This window comes from Humulus lupulus, chromosome 1, assembly GCF_963169125.1.
Source record: "Humulus lupulus chromosome 1, drHumLupu1.1, whole genome shotgun sequence".
Classification (NCBI taxonomy): domain Eukaryota; kingdom Viridiplantae; phylum Streptophyta; class Magnoliopsida; order Rosales; family Cannabaceae; genus Humulus; species Humulus lupulus.
In genome coordinates this window covers 6,375,564-6,390,436 of record NC_084793.1, presented here as the reverse complement: position 1 = coordinate 6,390,436, position 14,873 = coordinate 6,375,564, and the positions used below count along the sequence as shown (strand labels likewise).

General features: G+C 31.9%; 1 protein-coding gene, 1 long non-coding RNA gene and 1 pseudogene across 3 annotated transcripts; all 3 read right to left on the bottom strand.

Moving 5' to 3' along the window:
* Positions 1-218: 218 nt before the first annotated feature.
* Positions 219-3,562, bottom strand: LOC133784046 (phenylacetaldehyde synthase-like; annotated as a pseudogene).
* Positions 3,563-7,108: 3,546 nt separating this feature from the next.
* Positions 7,109-9,129, bottom strand: LOC133796133 (uncharacterized). Of its 2 annotated transcripts, none has more exons than XR_009875511.1 (4): positions 8,978-9,129; positions 8,313-8,387; positions 7,636-7,892; positions 7,109-7,545 (listed from the first exon to the last, which is right to left on the bottom strand). It is a non-coding gene; the product is annotated as an uncharacterized LOC133796133 (long non-coding RNA). The 2 variants fall into 2 exon arrangements; XR_009875432.1 differs by having other exon boundaries at positions 7,276-7,545; positions 7,636-7,754.
* A 1,727-nt stretch (positions 9,130-10,856) lies between these two features.
* LOC133777402 (tyrosine decarboxylase-like) lies at positions 10,857-12,422 on the bottom strand. The gene has a single exon (XM_062217294.1). It carries the CDS (start codon positions 12,417-12,419, stop codon positions 10,857-10,859), a length of 1,563 nt encoding a protein of 520 aa, XP_062073278.1. The 5' UTR covers positions 12,420-12,422.
* Between the last annotated feature and the right edge of the window lie 2,451 nt (positions 12,423-14,873).

Below are 14,873 nucleotides of genomic sequence, written 5' to 3'. Positions count from 1 at the left end.
CACATTAAAGTATTGCGATTGTTGAAAAATGCTATTTAAAAAAATGAGTAATGACACAGTGACGTGACAGTTTAGTCTAATCAATCGTATTTATTAAAATTGAGACCCACTGTTTAAAAAATAGTGTCCCGTCACTGAATATAATGTTTTGATGCATATTTTGGGTCTACATATCATTACTCTTAAAAAATTTACATAAAAAAAAGACATTTTAAAAAAGACATTTCATTTATAAATGTTGGACTTGAAAGACTCATCTTACAAAGTTTTTAAGCTGTTAATAGTTTAGAAGCTTTCTCTTGCACAACATTCCAAGCTGAATTGACATGTCTCTCTTCAGTCAATGGAGCTCCTATTGCAAAGCATAGCACATATTTGCCTGATAACACCTGCATTTACACATACATATATAATGATATCATTACTAATTTCACTATCAGAATATATGAACTGATCAGTACTATAGTGACTAAGTGAGCTCATTACTGTGTGAGAAATGAAAGCTTTCCAGATGAGTTCACAGCATTCAACAGCTCCTGGTTCACTTTGTTGGCCAAACCTTCATCCTTGGAGCTCGGCAGAAGGCGAAAACAAACCAGAGAAAATATTCTAGGAGTGACCATCTGCCATGCCAACATAACACAAAAAAATGCAGAATAGCCTTTATTTGATATTTTTTTTTTGCAAAATGGTGTTTAGACAAGGTGTCTAGTGTGTCAGAAATGATAAAAAGAAACTATTGTAGAAGTGACTATGAGAAAAATAGAACATGTATGTACTAGTTGTCTCCATGCACATCTCTGACATGAAGGTAATAGCTATTACTCGATGAATTACCTCAAATCTTGGGTCTTGACCAACAAGGTCTTCAAAGTGTTTAGCCAAGTTGATGTGGTTTCTTATGTAGCACTGTAAGTTCTCTAAACCATAAAGGCGTAGTACCATCCATAGTTTAAGTGACCTATTAGAAATATATAATTGTTCATCAAAACACAAAGTTTGGAAAAATGCACTATTAAATCTATATATGAGTGATTCAGAACTTTGAAAGCCACACCTAAACCGACGTCCAAGTGGTATTTGCCAATCCTTGTAATCCACAACCAAGTTTGCTTGAGAAGCCTAAATGTCAGTTTCATTATGAAAAGAGAAAGTTGGTTCATCATTCTCATATTGAATCTCTCAGCACTATTGTCATAATGTGCTTTACAAAAGGGCTACCTTGTTTTTCAGAAATTCAGGATTTGTAGACAAGGCCCAAATCAATGCATTTCTATCCTGTTATGAAGAGATTAAACCAAGTCAGTTTGAATCAATGTTTGATCAAATCAAACTTACTAAAGCTATTAGTAAAAAGAGAGGTTTAAAAAACTTGGAGAAGTGAGAATTTTCCAAGTTCATTAGTGGCCATAATTATGTGGCAGCCATGATATCTTTTTGCATACCTTAATCCAGAGTGCTGAACAATCAAAGTTTGTTAGAAGCCATTTGTGTGCATTCATGTTAAACGAGTATGCTTCTTCAACACCGTCGATGTAGTGGCGGTATTCTGGACATATGCAAGCACTTCCAGTGTATGCAGCATCCACATGGAGCCAAATTCCATAACCTTGAAAAAGGTCACATGCCACTATAAGATTTTGTAGACATAAATATTTGGTATTTTACAAGGCTTCATTTACCTTATCAATTCTTCCCAAATCTGTCAAAGGATCAACTGCGGTGGATGAAGTGGTACCAACCTGTAGGGACAAATGAAAAAGCTTCTTTCATCAACAAAGGATAAACTGGATTGGTGTGTGTTATGAAGTAAACTAGTAGTGCAATAAAGTCTATTTGAAACATTTCAACCACTTTGATCAGAAGTAATATATTTTTCTTGGAAGATTGATTTGAGCAATAACAAGTTTGAAATTGAGAAAGTTCTCATATAAAGGCTACCTAGTAACTTAAGCAGAGAAAAAACTATAGATGAATACAGCTAGTATAAAAGAGTTCTCATTTCCTACCGTTGCACATAAGAAAAAGGGAATTAAACCATTGGCAACATCGCTTGAAATCGCTTCGGTTAGCACATTGAGAGATATGGCGTAATTAGTTGAAGAGTCTGTTCTTAGCATCCTGCAATTCTCTGGATGAATACCCCTAATCTGTATTTAAACCATAAGCATATTTGATTTAAACAGGCACTATCACCTCTCAAAACTTCTGACTTAAAAATTTCAACCTTGAAAGAGTGCTACATAGATTAAACAAACACCCACACCAAACATGTTCAAGGAAAATAGACACAAATTTTTAAGAAATCCCGAATAAACATGATCATTCTGCCCTGCTTAATGAATTTCCACATGCGAAAAACATGTAGCAATATGCTTAACTAGGACATTGGAATTCTTAAAACACATGACATTCAGATAGAAAGTGCAATATGAAGATACCTGACAGGCCTTTTGCAAAGATGAATGAGTCTGATCAGAAACATAAACAACAAGTTTCCCAAAAGAATTTTTACCAAACTTCCCCAAAAACTTATCGCGAGCAGCCAATAGTACAACGAGAACAGGTTCACTTGCTGTGCCCTGAATGACTCCACCACCTTGTCCTGTATAAAAAAAATTCCAATCAAAATTTCATGAACTAATCACACTTCCTTAGAAGATAAACCATAAACAAGTTCCAAATGTTGATCAATCCAAACAAACTAATTCTTTCAGTCTTACCTGCTGAAAGAAACTCCTGAGGAAGTTTCAACATTTTTGCAAGCCAGTCAAGAACAATTGATTCGAGTTCTGTGGCTGCAGGAGAAGTAATCCAACTAAAACCCACAATGTTGAGACCACCACTGTGCATCTCCCCAATAAATCCAGCAATGCTGCTATTGGAAGGGTAGTATGCAAAAAAATTAGGGCTCTGCCAATGAGTTACCCCAGGTAATATTTTAGTCTGTATGTCTGCAATGTCAGAATAAAATTGTTCTTGACCATATGCTTCTGCCATGTTTTAGATAACAAAAAACAAGAAAAAAAGCTAAAATTTGAAAACCCAGATGGAGATCTTCACCATCAAAAACTTGTTGCAAAGAATCAGGGTGAGCAGGAGCAGAATCCGGTAACAGTTCATGTAAATACCCAGGCTGCCATAAAGATAGTAATAAGAACAGTTTGCTATTCAATAGTTCAGCAAGAGATTGAGAGAGAATAACGACCTGAACTTGGCTGAGAACTGGGAAATTCTCAATGGATTTGTAGTAGTCAGCAATGAAATCTACCATCTTATGTCCACACTCTCTGAGTTGCTCAGAGTCCATTGGCTTCAATCCATTTTCCCTACTCATCCAAACATGAAAATAAGAAAGAAAATAACCAAAAAAAATCTATAAAGAGATTGCACAAATAGTTATGATCACAACTTACATGTTCTTTGGTGTAGTAGTTAGGTGACTAGTGAGAAGAGGAGAACAGAGATAATAAAGGGAAGAGTGGACACCTCTTGAGTAGTTTTGACCACACACCACAGAATGATATGATTCTTCATTGGACATTTCAAGAAAACAAAATTTACATAACTTATTACAAAATATTTTTTAGGGGATTCTACTGTATGTATTTTCTAACCGTGAATAATTTTCGGTACGATTTTTTTATAATCGTGTATAATGTAGTTATTTAGAGCATCCTGCAAATTTTCAGAAAAATCCGAATAATTTATAGTGCTGAAAATTAGGTTCAAACATTATATTTTCCACGCACATAAAAAAATTAGTCATGCGTGCAACAAGCTGTTTTTAAACTAGTTTTCGACACTGTAAATTATTTAGAATTTTATGAAAATTTGCCTAATTCTCTAAATAACTACAATATACACGATCATAAAAAAATCGCGCACACAAAAGAGTCACACCGATAAGGTTCTTTTTAAAGCCCCTACCATAGAAATTTCCTATTTTTTATATACAATTTTAATACCATGTTATTTATTTACAATAAATGGTAAATATTATAACCCAATTTTAAAATATACCTATATATATTTAAATATACCTTTTATAGTTTTTTTAAACATTATTAATTTAAAATTTAAATTTCTTTTTTAAGTTTTAAATCAATTAAAATCTATACAAGGTTTATACAAGTCTGCACCTATTCTTCCTTCAATTATGATATATTAAATATATATTAGGAAGTAAATTCACTTATATTGATTCTCATTATTCCATATGAAATTTGAACTCTGCATCTTCTCAATTGCAAATCAAAGAGAAAATAGAAGAGCAAAAAGTTATCCCCATTCCTAAAGATCAACACTTCGGTGATGATGAAGAAGACGTGTGTGTACATTCGATAGAAAGTAATGATATATACACTCAAAATATGCACACAGTGACGTGACACTTATTTTTAAAATAGTTGGTCTCAATTTTAATACATGTGATTGATCAGGCTAAACTGACACGTCACTGTGTGTAATATTTATGTGCATATTTTAGGTGCACATACCATTACTCTTCGATACAAAAAAATGACCTACTAAAATTAAAGTGACTTCAATGGTGCCCTCTGATTTAGAAAAGGTTGACTATGTTGATTTTCCAAAGCCCAAGGTTAGATTTTTATGTTTTTTTATTTTTATTTTTAAAAAGTTAGATTTTTATGGTTTTTTTAGTTATGTAAAAGTTTTTGTTATTTTTAGAGTTGGTATATTTTGGGTAGTAGATTGTTTTAATTTTTTTTTTTAAATATGTGGGAGTTACATTTTTTGTTTGTTTGTTATAGGTAAACAATTTTGTTCACTTGAATACCTGATTTAATTTCAGTAACCCGAAAAGACAATTGCTACTAAGTACCAAATTTTTATATTTTTATATTACTAGCACTTAAATTCCTGATTTAATTTTGGAAAATAATACACATCTCGGAATATAATACACATCTCGAGAATCTCTTGTGATATTTTAACATAAGAAAAATGTTGTGTATCCTGGTCAGAGTAGTCTACCGATCCACGTAGAACTGCAGAAATGATCGGCAGACTTGCAAAGCTTGTTGCTCAGGGTGTCGACCAATCCCGTCTTTAATGATTACTCAGGGACAAATCCAGACCCGATGATTGGGGGAAGGAGCAAATGAAAAATAAAATAAAAAGACAAAATTTAAGGGGGTTAAATGAAAATTATTACAAAAATTACATGTTTTTTTTTTTAAAATTACACTACATATAGCTTTCACTTTTTATATTATTAATAGGATAGTTTGTTTTAATTTATTTAAGGGTATGGATTTCCTTAATTGTTTCATAAATGGTTTTGATTTTTTTTTCATTTTGCATTTTTATAATGCAAAATTTGGGTATGTTTTGTTTAGAGGAAAATATCAGTTTGACCCTTGTGTTTTTCCTTAATACTCGATGAGTCTTGATGTTTTGTTAAATGATAACTTAGATCTTGTATTTTTTACAAAATATATCAAAATAATACCATAGACCCAATTTTAGTCAAAATATTTTTAAATATAATATTTATTTCTCAGCATCTTGACTACCTTATCTACTTCTCTGAACCCATCGTATCGCCAACGATCAAAAAATTGATTTTTTAGTTAAAAATATTTTTACTAAAACTGAGTATATAATACTATTTGAATTTATTTTGTAAAATATGTTATTTGAATTATTATTTAATAAAATACACGATTAATTGTGTATTAAAAATAACACATAAACCAAAATAGTATTTTCCATTTGTTTAATTATTATTTTATTTTGGGGTGATTTTTAGTATATTCTATTTAGCTATTGTTTTATTCTTGGAGCCACTTTAGTGTAACTATTTCATAAATAAGTTGTCATGTTTCAACTCATCGGACTGAGATGGGGACAGAGGATTTGGATCCCAAGAATATTTATTTTTGACTGTCGGAATAGTTTCTATAAATATAAATATGTGACATTTTTTTTATATAATTTATATTGTTTTGTTAAAAAAATTAAGTGATAGTTTATTTCAAATGAACATTTATGTGTATTTTATTATAGAAAAACTTATTATTAAAAATATATTGATTTTTTTAATAAAAACTCAAAATAACGAAAAGATATTTTAATAAATATTATATTTATATACGGATGCTAAGGAATAAATTATTTTTATGTATATTACAGACTATTAAATATATCAATTACTATTTTTATTTTTGGAAACAAATAGCATTATAATATTTCATTAACTACTTAAGTGTATTGAAGAAACCAATAAAATTATAATTTTTCATTAATTAAAATTTTAAAATAATAAATATACGTACACATTAATATTAAAATTATTAATTATATATGGAAAATAAAACATGTTGCACAATTGTAATTGAGTTAATTATTAATAAATTTTTATTATAATTATCTTTTTTCCAAATATATTATCTTCTTTTTATTTGGATTGACTTTTGACATAAATACAGTCCATCTATCCTTTATACACATTCTAAATCTACAAGAAAATTTGGCTTTGAGCAATGACTAGTTACGAACATTATGTGCAAAATGAAGAAAAAAATACTGAAAATGCATCGTCTAAACATGAAGTGGAAGTCGATGTGGACGGTTTGCATATAGAAGGTACTCGGGATGATGATGTTCATGTACATGAAGGATGGACCCAACTTGAAGTTGCACAATGGAGAATCTCCCTTGAATTTTTGAGGATCTCAACTTGTTAACACTACAACAAAATAGAGGTTTTATGACTTTAATTGGGAGACATTGGAAGTCTACAATGTCTCCCACTTAGTGAGACGTTGTTGCTAGGGTCATTGTAGGTATATATCCCACGTCTCCCATTGGGAGACGTGCCTCACTTCCCACGTCTCCCACTGGGAGAGGTGGAAAGTCAAACGTTGACTTTCCACCTCTCCCATTGGGAGACGTGGGAAGTGACTCACCTCTCCCAATGGGAGACGTGGGAAGTCCCTAGGAGACATCCCACGTCTCCCATTGGGAGAGGTGAGTCATTTCCCACGTCTCCCAATGGGAGAGGTGGAAAGTCAACATTTGACTTTCCACCTCTCCCATTGGGAGACGTGGGAAGTCTCCCACCTCTCCCAATGGGAGACATTGAAAGTCTCCCACATTTAAAAAAAATAAATTAAATAAATTTATAATTAATATTATTTTAATTTGATTTAATAATTAATTAAATTGAAATAATATTAATTTAAATTGAAATAATATTAATTTAAATTGAAATTATTTTAATTTAAATTGAAATTATTTTAATCTAAATTGAAATTAATTTAATAATTAATTAAATTGAAATAATATTAATTTAAATTGAAATAAAAAAATATATTTGTTAGATATATACAAGAAATACAATATTTGTTAGAAATATTCAAAATGAACAAATATTGCATTGTGTATGAAGAAAGAGTTAAAAAATTAAAAAAAAACCTATCAACGAGGTCGGTAACTTTGGATTATCGGCAACATATATGTCGCCCATTCTTGTCGCAACTCATCAATTTGTGCCTCTGTATATGATGTGCTTGTTAGCTGCAAGAAATATAAAGTAAAATATATTAATTAATTATTTGATTACATTTATAGTTTCAAAAATAATTTGTAAATTTTAATTAATAATACCGTTCTCAAGTAATGCCTGGGACTTGCATGTTCAATCAAGTAATGCCCGTTCTCAACTAATCGTTTATTATCCTAAATAATATCGGGCAGCATTTCCCCTATAATAGTGACCTAACCATCTGCATGTGAATAACAAAACAAACAATTCAAACAACATACAATAAGTTTCTTCCTTATAGAATGCATATATAAAATTAATTGTTTATTATCCTAGATAAAATCGGGCAGCATTTCCCCTATAATAGTGACCTAACCATCTACATGTGAATAGCAAAACAAACAATTCAAACAACATACAATAAGTTTCTTCCTTATAGCTCCGCAGCACACAGTCAAATTTCTCAGAACCTACTTCACTAATACACACAAGTTCTCAACCTTCCGTTATCACCGCAGCACACAATTTTAATCTCAGAACCTACTTCACTATGGATGAATATTTAAGATATTCAAACTCTTCTAACATTTGTTTAATAATATATAAAGTAGAAGTAAGAGAATATATATTTACCTCTTGCAATTAATAATTCAAAAGCTAGCAAAATTACTTCAAGTAGTAATCGAATTCGCTATTAAATTCACAAACCAATATAAATAAATTAATAAATAATAAATAAAATATCACTAAATATCTAGCAATATATAACTTATTATTATAATTTTAGAAACTTAATTACCTCAAATGTGTGATTGATAGATATAGAAGTTTTGATGCAAAGTACTCTCTAAAATCTCACCACCAAAATCACAACCTACGAAATTAAATTAATTAATATGTTAAACATTACTAAACAAATATCACTAAATTCCTAATAAGTAATTGATTGGTAAACAAATAAAAAAAAACTCCAATGAGCCACTAATTATAACCTAAACAAAAAATCAATAAAAAATTTCATAACCTAAAATCTCAATAATCAACAAAAACATAAATTTTTGCATATATTTATATTTTAAAAATGATTTAATAAATTTATTTTAACATAATAACTATATATATAACAAAATAGTTAGAATTTAAAAAAAAAAAGTTTAAATATACATACAAAAATATATCTAAATTTCGAAATAAATAATGATAAAAATAAAAAAAAATCATGAACATATATATTATAATGAAATATATACAATGTGATAGGTTAAATTAAAAAAAAACTATGAAATCTTAAATCTATAAAAAAAACCTCCATGGAAAAACAAATAAATCTAACAATGTATAGAAAAAAATGCATAAAAATGTAAAATTAACACAAAATCATGTATATTACTCATCCTAATGCTAAACCTATGATTTTTTATCAAAATAATTAACTAAAATTCATAAAAATTAAAAAAAACTAACCTTGAAAACCCTAAAATCGCAACCCCTTTCGTGCTCTCTGTTTGGTGTGCTCTCTCTGTTTGGTGTTATGAGGAAGAAGAAGACCCAAAATTCATTAAATGGCCAGGGGGACATCCAACGTCTCCCACTGGGAGACGTGGGACACGTGGCACGTCTCCCACTGGGAGACATTGAATGTATAGAGGGGTACATCCAACGTCTCCCATTGGGAGACGTGCCACGTGTCCCACGTCTCCCAGTGGGAGACGTTGGATGTACCCCTCTATACATTCAATGTCTCCCAGTGGGAGACGTGCCACGTGTCCCACGTCTCCCAGTGGGAGACATTAGATGTCCCCCTGGCCACTTCTCAACCTATTTCCAACGTCTTCCACCATTTTTAATGTCTTCCAATTGTAGTCATTAATAAAAACTTTCAATGTCTTACACCATTAGACATTTAAAACCCCTGATAAGTTTTAATGTCTTACACCAATGGTGTAAGACATTGTAGGGAGTCATTGTATGTCAAATTTCTTGTAGTGTAAAACAGGAAAAGCAACTTATCAAGACAACTGACGAACCAGTTCTAACAAACTTTTTGATATAATCAAAATATTTATTTTATATATGAACTCCAAGTTGCGAAAAAAATAATAATACAAAATCCTTACGCATTTTCTTTTTTAATTCAAAACGATAAAAGTTTGGTTTGACAACAAATAATGAGCTAGCATACATGTGTTTTGTCTCTCAATTGTTCTAACAACTCAATTATAATATATATATTTTATATTAACGTACCAACATGATTAATATTGCAATAATAGTAATTTCCAATTATTAAATGATGGTTTAATATGATTGCTTTTTTGTGATTTTGAACAAGAACCTTCCCATTTTCTTTTTGTGATATTTACTTTTTAACCCAGTCACAAGCAAAAGCAAAAGTGATGAGTTACATGTATAATGCAAATTTTCTATATAATGCTTTGATAAGATTTTTTTTAAATTCTTTAATTTAATAATTATGTGACCTACATGTCATCAAGTAAGTCTTCCAAAAATTTGAAAAAATCAAAATATACTTTTAGAAATATTAATTAAAAACTAGAAATATAGACAATTGATTGTAATCCAATGATTAATATTAAAATAATCATCAATGGGCAGTAAATATTAAGAGTGCACACATATTTATTTTATTTGGTTCGAAAATGATGTAGGATGACTAAATCTCATTAGATTCATTAAATAACAATTTAAGACAAATATGTTCATTGTTTTTTTGGAATGAAATTCCAATATTAATGGATGAACATATATGAATTATAATACTCTCACTGAAATACACAATACAATACATTAATATCATTATGACATTTTCAATCGAGAACATCTACTTTTTTTTCTCTCATATTTCGACACCTAAATAATTTTTTTTTAATGATGGTGTACATTGTAATCATTTAAGACATCTTACAAATTTTTAAGAAATTTCAAATAATTTACCGTATCGAAAAAATATTATTGTACGGGTGTCTATTTTTTTAACTTTATTTTCAATAATGTAAATTATTCGGAATTCTTTGAAAATTTGTAAGATGTCTTAAATGACAACAATATACACAATGATAAAAAAATTAGAAAAATAAATTATTTAAGTAATGAAATAGTGAAATGGTGGTTTGGGTGCACCGAATGGTGTTATATATAAGAGAATTGCTAAGGGACACCATTGATGGCCAACACCACAAGTAGGTGGCATACTATTATTAGTGCAATCTAATATTAGATCTCACTTATTTAAATTTAATAAAAATGATGAAGTATCGCTTAGCAATCATAAGGCGATGCTTTATTTAGTATTAGACCCTTTAAGGTGCAAAATACAAACACTCTATATATAATTAGCTAATACTGAGTCTGCATGTTCTTTCACGACGTTCCAAGCCCTAACAACGTGAGACTCCTCCGTCAAAGTTGACCCGACTGCCAACCGGAGCGCAAACGCTCCACCCACAACGCAGTGGCTCAAGTACACCCGACCCGACCCGTTTATCGACTCCAGCAGCTCTTTGTTCACCTCATTTATGCACGTGTCCCTTAAATCTGCATTACCATTGATAACATAACACTCTTCTTTCTTACCAACGACGTCGTTTCCGATCTCGTAATGATGATGATGATTTTTACTAATGAGTTTGACTTTAGTAATGGCGAACGGAGAAACTCTGAAACAGACCAATGAAAAGTTCCTCGGAACGACAACTTCAAATCTGTCGTCCGAGGCTAAGAGAGCTTCAAACTGCTTCGCCATTTTGACATGGCTTCGGATAAACCCTTGGAGTCCCTCGACGCCGTAGCTACGAAGCACGAGCCAGAGTTTAAGGGATCGGAACCTCCGGCTCAGGGATATCTGCCAGTCCTTATAGTCGACCACCTTCTTTGACTCAGTGGCTTTGTTCTTCAAATACTCCGGGCTTGTCGATAGGGATCTGGTCAATGCATTCGGGTCTTTGACCCATAAGCAGCAGCAGTCGAGTGTGGTGAAGAGCCACTTGTGCGCGTTGAAGCTGAACGAGTTCACTCCCTCAACGCCGTCGATGAAGTGGCGGAACTCCGGGCAAATGCATGCGTTTCCGGCGTAAGCAGCGTCGACATGAACCCACATGTCGTAATCCTTCGCCACGTCAGATATCGGTCCGAGAGGGTCGACGGCTGTAGTTGAAGTCGTCACCACCGTGGCGCAAACAAAGAGCGGTACCAACCCAGCTTCCATGTCGGTGATTATCATTCGCCGAATAATCTCTGGCGACATGGAAAAAGACGTAGCTTTATTCGTCTCGACGATCCGGCAGTTCTCCGGATGAATCCCAGCGATCCTGGAGGCCTTTTGAAATGCACTATGGGTTTGGTCCGACCCGTAAACAACAAGCTTTCCAATATTTTCTCGTCCGATAGCGCTAAGTTTCCGATCTCTCGCCGCCACGAGTGTGCAAATAATGGCTTCACACGTGGTCCCTTGCATAACGCCGCCACCGGTGCCGGAGAAGAGAAAGGACTTAGGGAGTTTGAGCATTTCTCCGAGCCAGTCCATGACTATGGTCTCCAGCTCGGTAGCGGCGGGAGATGAGACCCAGTTGAGGCCGACGACGTTGAGTGCCGCGGCTAGTGTTTCACCAAGGAACCCGGCAGTGCTGGCACTGCTGGGAAAGAGAGCAAAATGGTTCGGACTCTGCCAATGGGTTAAGCCCGGAATTATGTGTTGATTCACGTCGTTGAGGATGGTTTCGATGGGTTCCGGGTTGTTTGGAGCGGATTCGGGTAAACGGGTTCGGAGATAACCCGGTTGGACGGTGCTTAGAACTGGGTAAGTTTCGATGTTCTTGTAGTAATCTGCTATGAAGTCGATCATCATATGGCCTTGTCTTCTGAACTCCGCCGATTCTAAAGGGTTCATGGTTATTACAAGAAGAAAAGCTCTACTCGCTAATAATGCTTTCTTTCTATTATTACATCAAGTATCTCTTCTCTATTTATAGATTTTTTCCAATTAAAATGAGTGGTTGAGATCGACTCCTACCAAAATTTAGTGATTAGGATTTATTTTAACGTACCAATTAAAAATAATTAAGAATATTGGAATGAATATAAGCAATTATATATTATATATTTATTTGTTACTGAATGGTGCTCATCACCCCCACAAGGGCATTCATTAGTCATACCACGTATAAAACTTATTAAATTCAAATAAAGGAGATCTCATGTTGAATTAAACTAATAATAGTATGTCAATTTTTTGTAGTGTTGGACACCAATAATACCCCTTAGCAATTGAGTTAATGTTTATCTTTCTCGCTCTTGATGAATCAACATAGTTAACTTGGTTAATTTAAGTTATTTTATTTTTAAGGGAATTTACTTATTTGATACTCTTTGTTTTTGCAAAGTATCATTTTGATACCCTCTATTTTTAATAAGGCTCATATGGTACCTGTATTTTAAAATTATACATATTTGATAGCCTAGACTCAAATTTGATAGATAAAATTTTGTCAATATGATCAAACTGTCATCATTTATATATAATTAAGTAATTAAATTTAAATTTAGAACTTACATAATTGACAGTAGTTTGATTAAATTGGTAAAATTTTATTAATTAAATTTGAGTTTAGGGTATCAAATATGTACGATTTTAAAATACATGGTATCATATGAGCATTATTAAAAACAGAGGGTGCCAAAATGATACTTTGCAAAAACACAGAGTACAAAATAGTTACCTACCCTATTTTTAATTTACTTTTATCTAATTTCTGTAACTGATATGTAATATTTTAAGAATAGGAAATAGATCCCATATGATCAATAATTAAAACATGTATATATAATATAAATAGAGAAAATTAGGTATAAATATTTAAAATAAAAAAAAAATAGTTCAAGTCATTAACAAAATATATCTATTTTTTGCATGTAACTAGGTAGCTGGACAGTTGGTTAGTTGGTTGTTGTTCCTATCAGACTAGTAGGAATATGACAGTACACTGATATATTAAAGAAAGGTGTACTATATGAAAGTTCTTACTCTAATGTATTTTCTTTTTTAAAATAGTAATTTATTAAAGTACTTAGGCCAACTCCAACTACAAACACATTTGTGTTGAAACAAGACTAAAACAGTGTAATTTTAGCACGAAAATATTTTTCTAGTCCAATCGTAACACTAAAAATATACTCTCTAATAATATATAGTATATTCTTATTATTTTATTTAATAAATATAGTATATATTTGAAACAATTTTTTAATAATATTATTATATTATTTATAAGTACAATATTATTATATCATTATCTATAGTATCACACTATATACACTATATATAAGGTGGCACGGTAGACAACATCATATTTGATGTAAAATTTATAGTTGGGTTGAATTTGATTTTGTATATTTTTAGCACTATATTTATTGTTTTGCAGGCCGGTTGGAGCTGCTCTTAACATGTCTACATTAGCTTTGTAAAAAAAAATGTTATATTTTTTCCCCTAAAGAAGTTGCTCTCTATCACTCTCTTTCTTGAGAAATCCCGAAAGAGACTTCCTCATGTATGCTAAAGCATTGTTGGTGCTTGCCAGTGCACTAGTGGTGTGTTGGTCGAGAGGTTTCTGCTTTCTTTGTTAGAGGAGTCTTTAGATCTTAGGGTTCGGTGGTCTTCAGTTTTGGGTGCTAGCTCGGCTTTTGGTTCTAATTCGGTCTCTTCATCTGATGGCACTGAGCTCCTTCACAATGTGGGGGTTGTGTGCTCTCTAGTGCGAAGATCATTGCTAGGCTTGTTGTTTTGTCGGGGCTCACTCTTGATTTCATTGTTCATTGTCTGACATCTTGGTTCTGGTCAATGGTGCTACGCTAAGATTGTCACTATTTATGGAGTTCTTGGCCACCTTCCTGTGTTGTTTTAGTTTTCACTGTCTTTTTATTTGTGTTTTGTTTTGAAAATAATACCCGTTTTGTGGGTACTGTAGACCATTCCATCAGTAGTGTTTGTATTTACTTTCTTAAATAGTATGGTGGCTCTTTTATTTTGTGAGGTTACTCATTGTTACTTTGTTTCCTTTAGAGAAAATTGAGTGACTCAATCGTTTTGACAATGCTTAGTCTTTGCTAGGTTTTGAGATGGTGTTGCATCTTTTTTGGTGGATATGTGAAAAGTAAATAAACTAAATGTATATCTTAAAATAGTCAATGTTTTCAAAGTGTTGTATTTTTTTACCTAATTTTTTTTGTAGTAAATATATATTTAATTTTTTCAAAATATTGTACTTTATATCTAATTTTTTAGTAAATGTACTAAATGACAACGTTGCACTTTTATACTCTTTTTTTTTTGCAGTAAATATACCCA

What these genes read in the sequence shown, in the direction of transcription:
- LOC133777402 (XM_062217294.1), bottom strand. Translation starts at nt 12,419, where the DNA reads ATGAACCCTTTAGAATCGGCGGAGTTCAGAAGACAAGGCCATATGATG.